Below are 18,299 nucleotides of genomic sequence, written 5' to 3' on the forward strand. Positions count from 1 at the left end.
GTTATTATTCGGTTGAGAAGCTTTTATCATCCAGTCTGCTGTCAAAAAATCTGAAAGTTAGAATTTATAAAACAGTTATATTACCGGTTGTTCTTTATGGTTGTGAAACTTGGTCTCTCACTTTGAGAGAGGAACATAGGTTAAGGGTGTTAGAGAAAGTGCTTATGAAAATATTTGGAGCTAAGAGGGATGAAGTTACAGGAGAATGGAGAAAGTTACACAACGCAGAGCTGCACGCATTGTATTCTTCACCTGACATAATTAGGAACATTAAATCGAGACGTTTGAGATGGGCAGGGCATGTAGCACGTATGGGCGAATCCAGAAATGCATATAGAGTGTTAGTTGGGAGACCGGAGGGAAAAAGACCTTTAGGGAGGCCGAGACGTAGATGGGACGATAATATTAAAATGGATTTGAGGGAGGTGGGATATGATGATAGAGAATGGATTAATCTTGCTCAGGATAGGGACCGATGGCGGGCTTATGTGACGGCGGCAATGAACCTCCGGGTTCCTTAAAAGCCAGTAAGTAAGTATATATAAGGCCGTGTTCTGTGTAGGATGCAGGGACATGCGTGAAGTCCGGTCTGTGATAAAGTTTTTGAATGCACAGGGCATAGCGCTGATTGAAATTGATCGTCAGCTGTGCTAGGTCTATGGGCCTAATGACATGAGCAGATGGTGCATTGCTTCACAACGTCATCTCTGATGATGGTCGGCCTCCCACTGCGCTTCTCGTCATGCACATTTTGGCGTCCTACTGAAAATTGTCTACAGCAGCAACGCACCGTCTGCTTGCCCATAGACCTGGCACAGCTGACGATCAATTTCAATCTGCGCTATGCCCTGTGCATTCAAAAATTTTATCACTGACCGCACTTCACGCGGCGGGAGCTGGAATAGGATCGTCCATCTTCAACCAATGCAACGAAGCTACTGAGAGCACTCGGGAAGTTCCGCTAGCGCATACGCCATGCCAGGACATTACTCTATCACGTACATGCAGTCACTTCGCGCAACATATGGTTTGCTAACTGTGGGACGAGTGGGAAAGTTACTTTATGGACGCGCCTCGTATTAGACTTTCTTGAAATGAGAAATGTTTCTTTTAATTTGTATATAACGTAATCAAAAGTCTACACTGTCATTCTTGTGTAGATCTATTTTTGAACTTATTTAGAGCCTTCCTGAAAAGGGGATAACGGTGATGAAATTCTCCGCACTCTCGTCTTTCCACGTAGATTCGGTGAGTTTCTCTTCTTCTTTAAAACAAGAAATGCAACCAGGCTCTCTATTAATGAGGGATCCTTCTTCCTCTTATCCGCCATGAATAACCAAATATGTGACGATCTGTTAGGCCTTAGGCCATATTTCCTGTACACTGCTCGAAGAGCTCGAAGATTTTATTTCTTGAGTGAGAACACGTGGAAGGCATAATTGATTATCCACAGTACTGGAATGAAAGAAGAGGATGATGTTTAATAGATTTGATTTTAAACGTATTGATAGAGGAATAAAAATTAATATTCTGGTATTTGCCGATGATATGATTGTAATACAAGATACTGAAACAAAACTTCGAAAAGCAGTATATGAACTGAATGAAATATGCCAGAAGCATAACTTTAACATATCAAATACAAAAACAAAAGTAATGGCATTTCAAGGCAAAAATACTGTAAGATCTAAGATTGAAATAGATAATAAAGTAGTAGAACAAGTAACAAATTTTAAGTACCTGGGCTGTGATGTAAGTTACAAAAAGGGTAATGATATAAAAATAAAATTACAATCATTCCAGACAGTATGTGGCACAATTAATAGAACTTTGAAGAATAAAATCAGAAAGGAAACAAAAATGAAATTCTACAATGTAATGGCAGTCCCTACTCTTTTATATGGAAGTGAAAGTTGGATTACAACAAAACCTGAAGTTAGTAAAATACAAGCGGCAGAGATGAGATTCTTGCGAAAAGTAAAAGGATGCACGAGATTGGATAGAATTAGAAATGAAGATATTAGGCAGGAACTAGGAGTATACCCACTTATTGATAAAATAGACAATTACAGACAAGATTGGAAATTACATGTAGAGAGAATGGACGACTACAGACTTCCCAAGAAAGCAATAAATTATAAACCAAAAGGACGAAGAGATCAGGGACGACCGATGAAAAGATGGAGCGACCTTTGAAGCCGGAACGGGCAATTGCCCATACCATGAAGTGAAGAAGAAGAAGAAGAAGAAGAAGAAGATTTTAAACGAAGACAAGTTATGGTCGATAATTTTTTTTCCATAGCCCTCACATTCAGAGCATTATTATTTTACGTACAGAAAATTACAACAGTGGTTTGTTAGTCTCAAATGTCCTCCGAAAGGAGCAGCAATACTAATCACATTACTTGGGAAGCTCGAGACTGAATTGGTAAAAAGATAGAAATGTATTTGTTTTTTGTTCAAAACTGGCTATATTCTTCTAAATGTGTAAAATATTCAATATACATCAAAATATATAATATACATCAATAGTACATTATGCAATGAGCCTATAATGATGGTAATTAAGACGCGAGGATGTTTATGAAACGAGCGCAAGCGAGTTTCATAATTTTCATACGAGCGTCTTAATTACCATTATAGGCAAGTTTCATACGACTTTTTATGCTCGACCATATTTCTAACTTGAAATTATTCATAACTTTCACGTTATCTTATGTGAATGGGAAGGGAACTGACCTTGTGCAATCTCGTAAATTGTGAGATGTGCGCAGACGCGAAAGTATTGATTTTTTCCGAGAAACGAATGTCGACGACCTTGATGTAATCTCGTTAAATTTGATATAACCTTGAAATTGAATTCGACATTGAAAAACGAGATGACAAATTGAATTTATTTGAATATCATTTACAATTAACGCTAATTATTATAGTAACAGAACATAACCTTCTGCGACAGTATTGGATTTCCAGCCTGCGTGACGTTTTGCTAGTTGTCTTTCGATTGCATATCCGAGAATAATCGAAAACCTGAACTTTAATGACATGCATTAAAGGACTGCTACCAGGTGTATAATTACTACATTTCGGCATGGTCGAGCATAAAATATATATATAAAACATGTCACTTTGAAGCTTCGGAATAAGACATTTATTTTATGTTTTTCTTTTAGCTACATATACAGGGTGGAAGTGAAATAGCCTCGCAGATTTCCAAGCGAATAGCTAATGTTGTATGTAACATAAAACGATAATATCATATTGCTGGAAAGTTTATAGTTTTTTGCCCATATTTTTAACAATCTCTTCTTCGATAACTATTGCGAGTAGGATCGTGATTTTTGTCCATATCGATAGGAAATATAATAAAGAATAATTTATCCCTCTGGCCTATTTCAATAGCATGCACGGTTTTCGTGTAAATTTAGTTTTAAAATTCTCTAAATTCAAGCCATTGCACAATGCGAGCAAGTGACAACGTCTGGGCAGAGAACATCTTACCTATCGAAACTTACCGAGTTTCTTGACATCTTACATCTGTATCATGAGTAAAGTGTGTTAGCGGCGATGTTGCCGGACTGCTGAAACTTCAAACTTAATTTTCTAATTAACCGTGCATTTAATCACAAAACGTAATATAGGTTTTCTATTCATTACGTGTACCTCATCGTCCCTTTCAATCTGCAAGGTTATTTCACTTCCACTCCGTATAAGAAAAGAATATCTAATTACATAAAATTCGGACTGTACTCATTACCAGTAAATATCTCGGCTATCATAATATCGTTCCCTTCATACTCTCTGCTGGGATAAAGTCGGCAGCCTGTTGTCACATTTGGATTCTTGATAATCTCTACTGGACGACCGACGTTCGATATTTGTCACCTTTCAGAGAACTTGTACACCGCATAAAATTGTACACATCTTAACTGACAAGCAGTGCCCACCATGCACGGGCAGCAAATCTTCATTAATATCCTTTGCTGCTAGAACATTTTCCTAGAAAAATCGCACAACGTAGAGCTGCTAGTGCAGGGGTGCCGCCATCTTGCAACTGCTGCTTCTTTGTTTTACTTGTGTGCAAATCGATAATAATGCCATCTAGCGGTAGATAGTGTCACGTCGCTACTTCGATTTGTAACTTTCTTAGTGGCTCGCCTGTGTATATATTGACTCCGATCTCGTTCAGCCGAATGCGATTCCACAGCAGTGATGCAGAGGCTGTAATGAAAATGTAAAATTTTCAGAATTTCAGCTAAGTTTGTTTTCCTTCTTTATGAGAATTCAGTCTGAGTTTTCTAGCGGGAAGCTGCTCGTTGCTCTAGAGGTGTTCGGACTTCATGCATCATGCCCGCGAGGCGGAGCATGAACAACTGGTTCTTGCCGCCGTGCCTCCGGAAAGCGATGAGAGCCGCTCCTTCAGTAACGCTGTTGCCCCTCACGTCCAGAACCGCTCCGTTCTCGGCGCTGATCGTCCCGTCCGGGTTCAGTTCCCATCTCTGTTCTCCCGAGGCTCTGGCTTGCCTGAGGACGATCTTACGGTCCAGTCCGTCCTCAACAGTCAAGAAGAGCCTGCACAGACACATGTTTACTCTTTTTTTAAACTATTTTACGACGTTTTTTAAACTACCATGGTTATCTAGCGCCTGAATGAGATGGAGGTGATAATTCCGGCGAAATGAGTTCAGTGTCCAGCACCGAAAGTTACCCAGCATTTGCTTCTAATGGATTGAGGGAACATCCTGGAAAAACCTCAACCAGGTAACTTTCCCCAAACAGGATTTCAATCTCACACATTATTTACTTTGTCGATTACTTTATGTAAACCAGTGAATGTTAGTAATTATAGTCCCGTCGCTCTAATTTTCGGCACCCAATCGCGTTGCAGGTCGGCTACATTTAAACGTGTGCGTCTTGTGATTCGCTCTTGAAGACGTTATTCATTTCTTAAGGCTCGATAAGTACTTAATATAATCGCCCGCCATTTTGGCTCTTTCGTTGGCGTTCGCAGAAAGCACACCAAGACGTTATTTGCCGCACAATTATTTCCTGAATTACAGTGCGTTTGATTTATTATCATAGGAGCTACGACATGATAATGTTTAACGGTGTGGCAAATAGATTCCTCGTCTTGTAGCTTGGCAAAGAAAGAACAAAAATGGCGAACGATACTACCTACCTAGACTTTATAGAGCCTTCACTTCCTAAGATGTAAGCAAAGAGGAGGAGTCACGCGGGGAATAACAGCGTCGCGACTATATCACATGTAGTTGAAGGCTTTGCCGGAAGAAAGGCGGATAGATCTATACGCCTTTCTTCGGGAAAACGGTTTAAATGTAGTGAATAATTATAGTAGCGAAATTTTGTATTGATTGTACTGTATATACCTGCAGGACAGGGCTGCGTGCGTGTATAGCATTTTATTCAGGTGCGTTTTAAAATCTTAGATTGCATGTATCTCAATTCGCCATATTGACGCATACGCCCTTTTTCCGACAAATCCGTAATTATACTCATAACTTTTCGTAGTGAATGAATGCGTATTTATTTTTTGTGCGAGATCGTGCGTATTTGCTTGTTTTCCGCACAGAACCAATACGCGGTAAGTGTGAAATACCACATTCAGTATTCCCAACGTAACACACATAACAATTTCCCTCTTCTTACCGCTTAAGCGCGACATTCATTTTACTGCTTTAGGCTTTTAACATATTATTTTTAGAGACGTTTAACATAGTAATAATTATAAATTGGAAACATACCACTGCAATTTCACCTAAATTGCAATGTTAATTATTGTTTTTAAATATTTACAAAAATTAAGTAAAGTCTACTACTCCACGAAACTTATTGCATTCCTGATACACGTAACATTAAGGAAGCCGTGAAAAAAATCAACGAGATTCCAGATGCCGATGTTATTACTGCAATATGTTATATAAATAATATTGTTAAAATATTAAAATGAAAAATAAATTATTACATAACCTTACCGTTTGTTTTAAGTTCGCATTTATAGACTGGGGGGGAAAAAAAGACAGACGTATATCACGGCCTGCAGGAGTATAGTAAACACAGAAAACATTTTATAGCAACAATGTTGAAGAAAGATATTTTGGTTTTCTGAAGTTGCCGTCATTAAACAGAAACTAACATGGAGATTTCATTGCAACTAATTAGAAATTTGTCTTTCAGGTATGTAATAAACGATCTTCGCACAAAATAATGTACGATACACGAGCGGTATGTTTGTTTTCATGTTCTCGGAAATTAAAAAAGCTCAACTACGTTTCGCTTTTTCAATCTTTTCCTCGAACATGAAAACGTCAACATACCGCTCTTGTAACGCATATTACTATTTTAGACCTGACACTCCATCGACGCGGAGGAGGGGAACTGTGAATCGAAATCACAATTTATTTATTCTGAATTGCAAGTACTAGAAGTTGATGAAATATATAGTCCTAAACATACCTACTTCGTGCAATTTCTGTGGAATTTGTTCCAACCAGGATTCGTTATTTTTGTAGTCAGACATGCTGATCACTACTCAAAAGCGGTGGATGTAAATTAAAAATTATTAAACACAAAAAGTTTAGCACTTAAAGCTTTTGAAAGTATCATACCCGTAATCTGCATTGCAATGCATGTGATGTCTTACTACTCATAAAGCAAACACAAGCTAACCACAACATCCCTCTGACACATTTCCTTAATGAACTGACGCTGAACAAGGCGCGTCTACATGGCGAGGGCCAGGTCCAATATACAGAGTGTCTCAAGGGGAATGTGAAATACTTCAGGATACTGTAATTTGGATTAATATACATCGATTTATTCTGACATACCTATTTCCGAAATGTAATGTTTGGGAAGTTATTGATGGCCTATTTTTTAAACTGAGAGATGCGTTAATTCTTTTAGGGGTGTGTTAAAGTTTTATCTGTATAAATTATATTTTATGTTACAAATTATTATAGTACAGGCAGTATCAATAGGCGGGTTTTTGGTTCGGTACAGAAACAACTCACTCCACACTTTCTCTAGCGGTTTATGACCTGAACAATGTGACCTTTCTGTCGCTCCGTTCCAATGTTAGTTATTGACAAGTGCTCGTCTGTGATACTCGTACTACTGTGCTACAGTTTGTTCGTAAATACAATATATCTCATAATAAACAGTATTTTTAAACAACTACTAATCATCCGAGTACTGTAATCGCTATCATGTCTCAGTCGGGCCCTGATATCAGAAGCCTTACTAAAGGTGTTATTTATCAATTTCACTGTTTCTTGAAAGAACTGTGAGGACATTAAAATGTCCTATCATCAACGCAGACTGTCACTGTCAAAGGTCAGTGGCGCTTCTTTATGATCGGTCCAGAGAATTTGTGCAAAAGAGAGAAGAATAGCAGTAAAACAATGATTCTATGGAGCATAATTTTACATTTAAATTACTAATATTTTTTTTAGATATTGTAACATTTTATTTTATGTTTTATGAAGTTGTTTATTTAAGACATTAACAATGGAAAATTGTTTCATTAGTTAGATTGTTGAAGACCATTATTAAATTAATTTAATTTTTTTATAAATTGTTCACGGAATAAGGTAAATTTCTTAATTGATATGCTAATTATATCTCTGTCAAATGGAGTATTATATTGTAGTCTACTACATATATTCTTTACTGCTAAATTTTTAGGAGCTCCAGTGTTAGTTATAATTATGTCAAATACATTACGTTTGGGAATAAAATATTATTAGGATCATAAAATGAAATATTATTTAATAACTTGTCAATAATACATTAACTTGAGTAGATATAACTGTCACTGGGGACTATTTTATCAACTTTTTTTTCAGTGAATATTAAGCTGTTTCAACACTTCTCGTATTGAATTGTTGATGGACTTCAATAATACAGACGCAGAAACAAGACTGAATGAAACTCACCGCATAGAATCAGAATAGTGCTGAGTGCCCAATTTATAAAAGATTTTTTGTGTCATACTTATTATGTTATTTATTTTATTTTATTAAGCTAAGCCATTCGTAAGTGTTCTTTCATTACGAAACTCGTTCATGTTATAATAATATACATATTCCACAATCAGTAAACATACATTAATATTTTGTACTTCAATGTTTAATTTTATCGTGATTTATAAAGTTGGTAAGTATACTGCATAAACATTATTTAGTATTTACTATTTCAGCACAACATTCTGAAAATACATAAATAGAAAGTATTTGTGTAATGCTAAATATTTGATTTATATTAGGTTTACATTACACTTTATTACATTTGTGAAATGGCTTAACTTGCGAAATATTATAATGATAATATTGAGTAAAGAACGTAGGCCCTATTTGTAATTACTACAAATCACGTTATTATTTTATTTATTTTCTAAGTTTTCCTATAGTGAAAAAGTATCAATGGAGGAGAAAGTTATTTGGGACAGGACCATACACCAAGCAGGTTCTAAGGGGTGTAGGAGTCGGGGTAGACAAGTAGGGGTTCGCCAGACCCGCCGATTTCTTCTGCCTCTAGTATAGCAAAATAAATACATTTACATTTACATTACAGACGTAATTTCTACGTTTCGGGACATTGTGATTGAATACATTATTGAAAATGCTCAATCTTTTGTTAGAATAAGTTTATTTCTTAAGGGGAGGCAGAGGTAAATTTTCGAACAAAACTGAAGAAAAAATGAAAATTTGGTTTTTTCCATCTTTATTATCTTTATTTTGATATTCCGATATTAGTTTTTGATTTTGTGCCCTTAAAAGTATGAAATTAAAACCAAGATAACTGTATTACTATCCATAATAAACTAATACTTATCATTATTTATATACCTTCTCTGAACATATAAATAAAAAGAAATATTGAAAATTTCTTACAATATGGTGCATGGAGCATTTTATATCAAACGATATAAAGTTTTATAAAATTATTAATATTTACAGAACTATTGTACTTAGAAAGTTGAAACTTGGTATGTCCATTAGGCCTACTAATAACATACTTAGTGTTCATGACCAATTTCAAACAAATCGGATAAATTTTGTGGATTTTGAAATATTCACCTCTGCCTCCCCTTAATTAAGTACAAACTGAGTAAGAAAATAAAATAATTACAAAAGACAAATTACTAAGGTTGCCCTTCTTGTGTATCCCATGAATTGTAAATTCAAAATGGTACCGATACTGGTTCTCTTTCCGACCACAGTGAGACACTCACTTGATAGCTTGCGAGTTTCAGATAACATCCGGTAAACACGGGGAAGCACAGATAGATGAAACCCTACGATTGGAAAACATCGTCTGTATTTCTCAATAACAGCCAATGAATTGCCATCACAAAATCCATTAAAAAAACATGTCTGCATAATCATTATGCTAATACACGAATTAAATGTCAAGTGAACGTGTATTCAGTTGTGTGTGTTGCGCTGGTTCTGCGGTGCTCAGATGCTGCCATGTGCGAAAGATCTAGCGTAACACGTGAAGTGAGGTAATCTGAACAAGATGTTCCAGTATTTCTCCCCAACTGTTAGACTTCAGACATAGATATATCTTTTCGCTTTAATATTAAAATGTTGTAGTGGGTATAAGAAGTAATGCTATAGTAGATGAGTTACCCGCTACGTCTGTTTTGGATCCTGCCCTCCGTGTAGATCCACTGCTGGTTGGCTCTGCCAGTGAATTCAGCCATCACCGCCACCTCTCTGGCCTCCACGCACTTGAAGGAGTTGAGGCATTGCAAATAGAAAGCCATCTCCGAGTCCTGCAAGGGCACAAATGTCAAAGAATTTATTACAGCCGCGGCGAAAATGTCATCGTGCGCCGAGCCACTGTGTAAGCTGCAACGTGCATAGCACCTATGGAGGGAGGCGGACACCCGAAGGGGAAGTGAAGCAACTGTCTGACATTAACAGTTTTTCATTTTCCTTACGTTAAGCGCTTAAATAAAATTATGTACAGTACAAGGCTACAAACTAATGTTTAGTATGTGTAACGAAGAAAGAAATGAACAAGAAAACATATGACACATTATCACAACCTAAAATTAATTGTCTTCAGAATGTCTCTGCGGCAGAGTTTCAAAATCAGGAATGATGTCACTTCCTACCAGTCGTAGTTGATCACGAAGATATTTGTCTGTCAGTCGTGATCTAAATTTGGTTTTTACTAGTTTCATTGTTGAAAATAATTTTTCACAAACGTAGGTTGTAGCGAACATGGCTTCAACAGAGCAAGCGAAAGAACGAAGCTTCAAATATTTATTTTTTTGGCAAAGATTTGAAAAGTTCAACATTTGTCAAGTCCTTACATCTAGCTTTCATTTAACATACCATTGTAAATCTGTGAGTTTAAATTGAAAATCTAACCGCATTATTCGTACATCTGCTGAAAAAGGATCGACGTACAGAGATGATAATAATAATAATAATAATAATAATAATAATAATAATAATAATAATAATAATAATAACACTTAACCTTTTAATATTTCATCAGTAACATGTAGTAACTTATAATGCCGTTTTATGTTATACAACCGTTTTCCTCGTAATACTTGTGAACAAATCATACATTTAATATTCTCATCATATTGTCAGGAAAAAAATGCATCCTCCCATCCTACTTGAAACTTTCGTTTTTATAGAGGTACATGGTTTCGAGAGAGACATTGCGACGATACGCCACTCCCAGTTCAGAGACAAACACAAATGAAACGGAGTTTGACTCCAGTGAGTGAGAGGGTGGGGATTGTAGGTAGAAAGCAAGGGAAATGCACTGCGAGCCACAATGTGCTCGTGAGTCGCATTTTCGCCACGGCTGATTTATAACGACAGTAAAACACACGATTCTTAACTCACTAACTCGTGATATAGTAGGAAGTTTCCCTTGTCGATGGAGCAACACATATCAAATATCAGCCTGTGTGAGGATGGGTAATGTGATGTTCCGAACAGAAAATGTTCGTAGAATGTGAAACTAGTGTAAATACAACTGTATGTCGTCTAAAAGGTGTTTCAGAGGAACGCATTATTACATTAAAATTGAATGAGACAATTTTTGACGAAAGGCTCAGACATTTCGAAGCTTGTAATTTAAAAAGCAATTTTTTTTATCGATGCCTGAAATGTGAACGCTAGGTACTGTAAGAAGACTGATTTACTTTCCATTTCTTCTGATATAAATATAGGCCTACTCTTGAGATTGAATCACACCAGAAAACATCAGATTTCTAATGACATTTCCTTGTTTCTTACAGGATGTGCGTTTGAGGATATCCGGTGATGAAAGAAGGTAAGACAGAGATTTTATTAGAAAATGTGAAATAATTAATTACCGATAAAACTACACTCAAATTTAAATTCTTTGTTCGCTATTCATTTCATTTCATGTTTGTCTGAACTAAAATTACGGATCAATATTGGAAATTAATATTTTAAAGACAGTATCTCAAACCGCTACGTAATTTATATTGATAGTCTCCATAACAATCTAAGACCATCTTGAGTTCGCGTATTAGATCTTAATTTAGTTATAGGCAAGTGTTGTAAAAATATTCGTACAAAGAGACATGCGATATTAGGAAGTATGTTCTGATGAAAATATGTTATGTTTATTTTACTGCGAAAAATACTTGAAGGCTAGCATCATCATCATCATCATCATTATCAACAACACGATCATCAACATGTTTCCATTGGTGACCTGCTTGACTCGTTCCGATTAAATATAATTTATTATTATTGGTAATTTTATGTGCGATAACTATGTACATAGATAAAATTAAATGTTTGTTGAATTTAGAATGTAACATAAAACTGAAAAAAATGCGTATATAGAATGTTTCATCAGCGAATAGGGATTATAAAGAATGGACACTGAGCGAATTTTCCTGTGTTTTGTTTCTCTGTGCGCCAGCGTTTAGTTCCACTTTCAAACGCTAGATATTAGTGTAATCGAGCATACGCTAAGATAATAATTGAGAATAGAATTAAGACACAGGATCCAAACATCGCCTACCTTATTGCAAAATCCAGTAACGCTTTGCTTCAAATAAATTCAAGTTAACAGCTTTTCCTTATTTCTCAGTGACAAACTAGTTGTAATAATAATTTTTTTATATTTCAGATATAATAAATTATATTATAAAATAATATAATACATTATAAAATTAAGTATCAGATTCGTTTAATATTTGTATATAATATAATATAGGTATATGGTTTTACTTCTCATAAGAGTTTTGTTTTTCCATTTTCAGTGCTATCAAATCATTACATATTTTAATTGTTGTTGGGGTCAACGTCTCAACTCTCATTATAAAGGAACTCTAGAGTCTAGACATTACAGTTAATGACGGATTTATTATTTTATGGATCCAATTTATTTTATTTGAGTACATAATGTACCTAGATGTATTAATTGTATGTGTTATATTTCCGCTGTGTCGACTGCTAGCTGGTGTGATGTCAGCGCCAGCTCTAGGGAGAAAGCAGAATCTGACACTTTAGCTGGCGTGAAGGTCATTGAAATCAGTCCGGCTACATCAAAGGTACCGACGCGAAGTGTCCATTCTTTATAATCCCTATTCGCTGGTTTCATCAAACGTCGCTGCCTCATATCTTTTCGAAACGAAAGAAAGTATGGAAAATTTACTTGCACAGTAGTGTACCCATATCAAGGGCTCAAAAAATGAGAGGATATGTTCAATCCGCCTAATACAGAAAATATTGCTTTCGACATAAAGTGTAGGCCTATTGTTTTTAAATGGTACATGTATGTTTTTTTTTCAGCATAGTGCTTATTTAGCGTTTACTGCCTATTTATTTGTTTTGTTTATTTATTGCAAGATTATAAATGATATAGCCTATAATAGTTATATAGAAAGTATGCATCTAAGTATATTTTAAAATATATTTGTAGCAAACCGTTGAAAGAGCAAGATCGTTTTCAGGTGAGCAGCAATATTAGATAATCATGCAATAAAAAGGATTACATTCTTAAGTTTAACATAAAGAAAACATTATGCTATTACAATATGATTAAACAAACTAAGGAAAGAACGAAGTGAATAATCCTAAGTATACAAATATTTAATTATTACATACAGGATTGCAAGATTATTTAAAATTAATATCTGATAACATTTAGTAAGCAGTATAATATTCAATGGAATTATCGTAAATGCTTTTTTAATTTTGTCTTTAAATTTATTTTCTTAGAATTTAGTTCCTTTTAATACTTTAGGGGAAGGGGAACTGGCCACAATACCCATTACCGCTTGGCTTAGTTTCCTCTTGAGTGGTACGTTATTGGTGTCACTTGTGAAGTTCAGACCTGTCTTCGGACAGTTGACTAAACAATTAATATTTTATTGCCTATTGAGCAACACATCATAATATAATAAATTACATTAGAATTCGACGTTTATGTTATGGACTTGTGAGATTTCTGAGTGGTACCCTAGATCATACCCTATATGTAACAGATATGTCGGGTTATAGGCTTTGAGGTTAACAACTTTGTCGGGTTTACTACGCTGCCACTTAGTTGTTACATAAGGAGTCAGGTCATAATACCCATTTGAATTGCATTAGCGATTGTGCAACCATCTCGTGTTCGTTTACGGCGGACGGGTGGCGATCCTGGCGGTTGTTCTCTTCAAAGTGCTGCCGATTTTAACGTAGTGAGGAGTTATCTGTTACATATATGATCTAGGGGTACCTAGGATCATACCTGGGAAGTTGGCGGGATGCAGATCTTCTCGATTTCTATGGGCACGACGCGGAACTTCTGGTTGCTGCCGCCATGCTTGCGGTAGGCAATGAGCTCCGTGCCGGACTTCTTACACGAGCCGCGAACGTCCAGCACTAGGTTGTTCCCGTTCTGAACGGTGTAATCGTCTTCGAAGATCCACGTCTGCGCCGCCGTGCTGCGCGATCTGCCCATTACGATCTTCTCGTCCGCTTCCTGCACCATCATCACCAGATTGAACCTGCAATAGCACCAGTCGTGGTGACAAGCAAGGCTCGAATTCTACATTCTCAAAAGTACAAAGTAGTGTATTGAGAGTTAAATTCACATTCCTTACTCGGCGCTATTCATTTATTAGTTTACTCGTTGCTAGGAAACTACCATTGAGAGCTGAATATTCATATGAGTACACTATATAGGAAGCTAAATTTAGCAGTTTATAATGAAATCTGTGTGCTGTGACATTTACATTATAAATGTGATCTTCACAAATTAATGAATCAGCACGTCTTAGAGACGACTTCATCGAACATGCTCCCTTAAATAATATTTCATAAATTTAAGTCCTCTGTTAAGCAAGTCCCCATTTCATGACGATAATGTAAGAAACTATTAACCAGTAACTTGTTGTAAACTGGATTTCAGGGAAGCGACGCTTATACAGGGTGGAAGTGAAATAACCTTGAAGATTGAAAGGGACGATAGGGTACACGTAAATGACTAGAAAACCTATATTACGCTTAATTAGAAAATTAAGTTTGAAATTTCAGCAGTCCGACAACATCGTCGCTAACACACTCTAGCCTACTAGAGAGACAGATGTAAGAGGTCAACGAACTCGGTGAGTTGCTGTCTGCAGAGACGTTGCCATAAGCTCGCTTCGTGCAGTGGCGTGGATTTAGGGGTTTTTACAATTAAATTTACACGAAAACTGTGCACGCTATTGAAATACGCAGACTGATAAATTATTCTTTATTAGATTTCCTATCGATATGGACAAAAATCACGATTCCACTCGCAATAATTACCGAATAAGAGACTTTTAAACATTTGAAAAAAATTAAATCTGTGAACTTTTCACTAATATGATATTATAGTTTTTTGTTATATACAACATGACCTATTCGCTCTGTAAATCTGCAAGGCTATTCCACTTCCACTCTATATATAAGCAGTAAGAATCGATGTTGCATGAATACAGGGAATGCTTCCCTAAATGTGACGTCACTATACGCCACTGCTATTAACTACTAAACAAAACTTAACTATTGTAGTTGTACCAACAAACCATATCCTGGTATGAAATAGATTAGATACTTTTACATATATTCTGAACATTCAAGTTGGACGTTATTAGGAACAGATAAGATTAATGTATGTTTTTCATTAATAACATAATACGAGTAAGATATTAATCTTAGGGCCCATATGTTTATATATTTTTCTTGTTTTGTTGAATACAACAACCTCTCTGAATACTGAATGGTCTTTTTCTTTAATAGAAATGACATTAAGCATCTCCTATGATGTTGGTGAACAAGTTTGCTACTCATATCTCGGAAGATATTAATTTTAGGAGCCATATATAGGCTACTAGACTTTTTTGTATTGTTTCCATGACTACTACCGCCTCTTAGAATACTGAATGTTTTTTTTTTTTAAATAGAAATCACATTGAGCGTTTCCTGTGTTGTTGAACATATAAGTTTATTCATATCTCGAAAGTTATTAATTTTAGAATCCTTGTTTATTAGACTTTATCTTCTTATTTTGATTACTACCACCTCACAAAATATTCAATACCTTTTTAACACTTTCTATTATTACCGCAGTTCGTATGTTAATTAGAAAGTCAGATTGATTTTTATCGTTCATAGTTATGATATAACTTAGCTCTTCTGTCATGTTGAAGGATATTATATGTTCATCTGATGCTTGCTATTCCTTCGTACCGACTGGGTTTATTGCAGATCGCTCCATTCTCATACACCCACATCTGGCTGCTCTTGCCGTTGAAGGGATTCAGCACGACCGACGTTCCTGCCTGGTTGTTGCCGTCCTTAACCTCCGCGTACATCTGCGAATGCAGACTCTGTAGGTAAAACATGTCAACCTGCGAACATAAGACCCACAATATCCTGCATTATTAAAATTCCTTCACTTACTTACGGCTTTTAAGGAACCCGGAGGTTCATTGCCGCCCTCACATAAGCCCGCCATTGGTCCCTATCCTGTGCAAGATTAATCCAGTCTCTATCGTCATATCTCACCTCCCTCAAATCCACTTAGTATTATCCTCCCATCTAAGTCTCGGCCTTCCCAAAGGTCTTTTTCTCTCCGGCCTCCCAAGTAACACTCTATATGCATTTCTTGATTCGCCCATACGTGCTACATGCCCTGCCCATCTCAAACGTCTGGATTTAATTTTCCTAATTATATTAGGTGAACAATACAATGCGTGCAGTTCTGCTTTGTGTAACTTTCTTCATTCTCCTGTAACTTCATCCCTCTTAGCTCCAAATATTTTCCTAAGAACCTTATTCTCAAACAACCTTAATCTCTGTTCCTCTCTCAAAGTAAGAGTCCAAGTTTCACAACCATACAGAGCAACCGGTAATATAACTGTTTTATCAATTCTAACTTTCAGATTTTTTGACAGCAAACTGGACGACAAAAGCTTCTCAACCGAATAATAACAGGCATTTCCCATATTTATTCTGTTTTTAATTTCCTCCCAAGTGTCAGTTATATTTTTTTCTAACAAATTCTGTTCTCTTTCATTTTTTCGTTTCACTTATTGTATTCTATAGATCTTACATTAGCAATGAAGCTCTGAGATGTGGAACAAGTCAAAATTTTACAAGATTATTTATTACAATTTTGACAATTTAAATTTCAATTTTTTTACAATTTTTTGGCGAGTTGTAGTGAGATGAGGTGAGGCCGAGGATTCGCCAACAGATTATTTGATATTCATTTATGTTTGTTAATCTATTATGATTTTGTCATTAGGCATTGTAGTCGTTCTTATTCCGTTCAATTCGGATACAGGACATAAGCACAAAGTAAAATTTTGAGAAGACAGAACCATAAATACATAGGACAAAAGCACAAATCGAAATTTAAGGAATGTGGGACAAAAACAATTCACTCACCTTGAAACCAAAATGGCAACGTCGTGTTATAGATCTTGTGGCGGGGTGTTTCGAGCCATTTAGGGCCTACTTTGATGAAGTGGAAAAGTGAATTTTGTCCATCCTTTATAATTGCAACAGCGCTGAAGAAGAAATTCATGTTTTTCTCTTTTCTTTGAGATTTAATGATTTGGATTCACTTCTCACAGTTACGTGTCAGCTTGGAATTAAAAAAATAAATAAATAAAAATATAAATAGACTTTTTGAGTTGAAGAAGCTTTTAAACTGGCGATGAAAGGATTCCTCACCGTTGATTGTTCTCGGTAACGTTTCCTCAGACTGTCTAGAGTCCCATATTTGAGGAAGGGAAAAGTGAAATCACCAATAGAAAATTGTTTAACACATTATAACAATTCTGGGTTTGAAGGGCAACACTGAAAAACTCCGCAAAAGCGTAAGGTGAAAAATTATCCACTTACTAAATTCCATAATTGGTTGCAGATCACGAGACGATGACGAGTTCCCTGCTGTGCATGTTTCACTAATGATATATTGTATAACTTGATATCTTTTTCTCCTTACCTCGTCATGTCAGGGATTGCCGAACAGTTAATCAATTTAAATTGAGAATAAGAATTACTTCCTGAAGCCAACATAACACCTCGAACAACTGGAATACATCTACGTGATGAATTGCGAAAGAGATCGTTTGACTCCTGGTGTCAGTTATCTCATAAGGGGAAAGGTGTAGTCATCTATGAAGAATATCCAAGAGCCAATTCATGGGTCAGCACGAAAAGGAATTTGTCGTCTTCAGAATATATTAACGCAATCAAGATGTCCTGCAATCTTACTGCAGTGCGCTCCGTTCCTGGCAGAGCTTTCAGCACGACCCGTTGCCGTCAACCAGGCTGCAACGAGACAGAAACTCTTGGCCACGTGTTGGGCTTTTGTCGGAAAGGAGAGTTATTGCGTAACAACAGGCATGATAGAGTCCTGTCTTCTTCGGAACAAGGGTTGGGAAGTTCATGAAGAGGTCCACTGTATTTCTGAAGACGACTCTCACAGAAGAGCGGATATAAAAGCAATAAACAGACAACAACAAAAGGCTATTATCATAGATCCAACTACACGCATGGAGAGAGATCTAAACCAAGCTCATCAGGTTGATGAGGAAAAGAGGGCCATTTATGAACCTTGTATTCCCTACCTTAGTGCCAAGTATAACATCCCTCTCTTCAATTGGTCAGTGACAGGTTTATTTTTTGGTGCTCGGAGTTCTTTACCAAAATTTACATATCATTTTTTAAAACAATTATCAATATCATCTTTTGAAATTCAAAAAATCATCTCGCAAATTCCCAAAGATTCCCTGC

At 36.2% G+C, this 18,299-nt stretch overlaps 1 protein-coding gene across 2 annotated transcripts in view; it reads right to left on the reverse strand.

Annotated features, from left to right (window-relative positions):
* Positions 1-2,454: 2,454 nt before the first annotated feature.
* LOC138699479 (uncharacterized) overlaps positions 2,455-18,299 on the reverse strand; it is a 33,711-nt gene continuing 17,866 nt past the window's right edge. For both annotated transcript variants that reach the window (XM_069825391.1, XM_069825390.1), the window contains exons 2-5: positions 15,741-15,901; positions 13,771-14,029; positions 9,654-9,799; positions 2,455-4,572 (exon numbers count right to left, since the gene is read on the reverse strand). In XM_069825391.1, the coding sequence (XP_069681492.1) occupies positions 4,299-4,572; positions 9,654-9,799; positions 13,771-14,029; positions 15,741-15,895 (834 nt within the window). In that variant the 5' untranslated portion in view covers positions 15,896-15,901 and the 3' untranslated portion in view covers positions 2,455-4,298. The remainder of the gene's footprint in view (positions 4,573-9,653; positions 9,800-13,770; positions 14,030-15,740; positions 15,902-18,299) is intronic.

Source organism: Periplaneta americana, chromosome 5 (assembly GCF_040183065.1).
Source record: "Periplaneta americana isolate PAMFEO1 chromosome 5, P.americana_PAMFEO1_priV1, whole genome shotgun sequence".
Taxonomy (NCBI): domain Eukaryota; kingdom Metazoa; phylum Arthropoda; class Insecta; order Blattodea; family Blattidae; genus Periplaneta; species Periplaneta americana.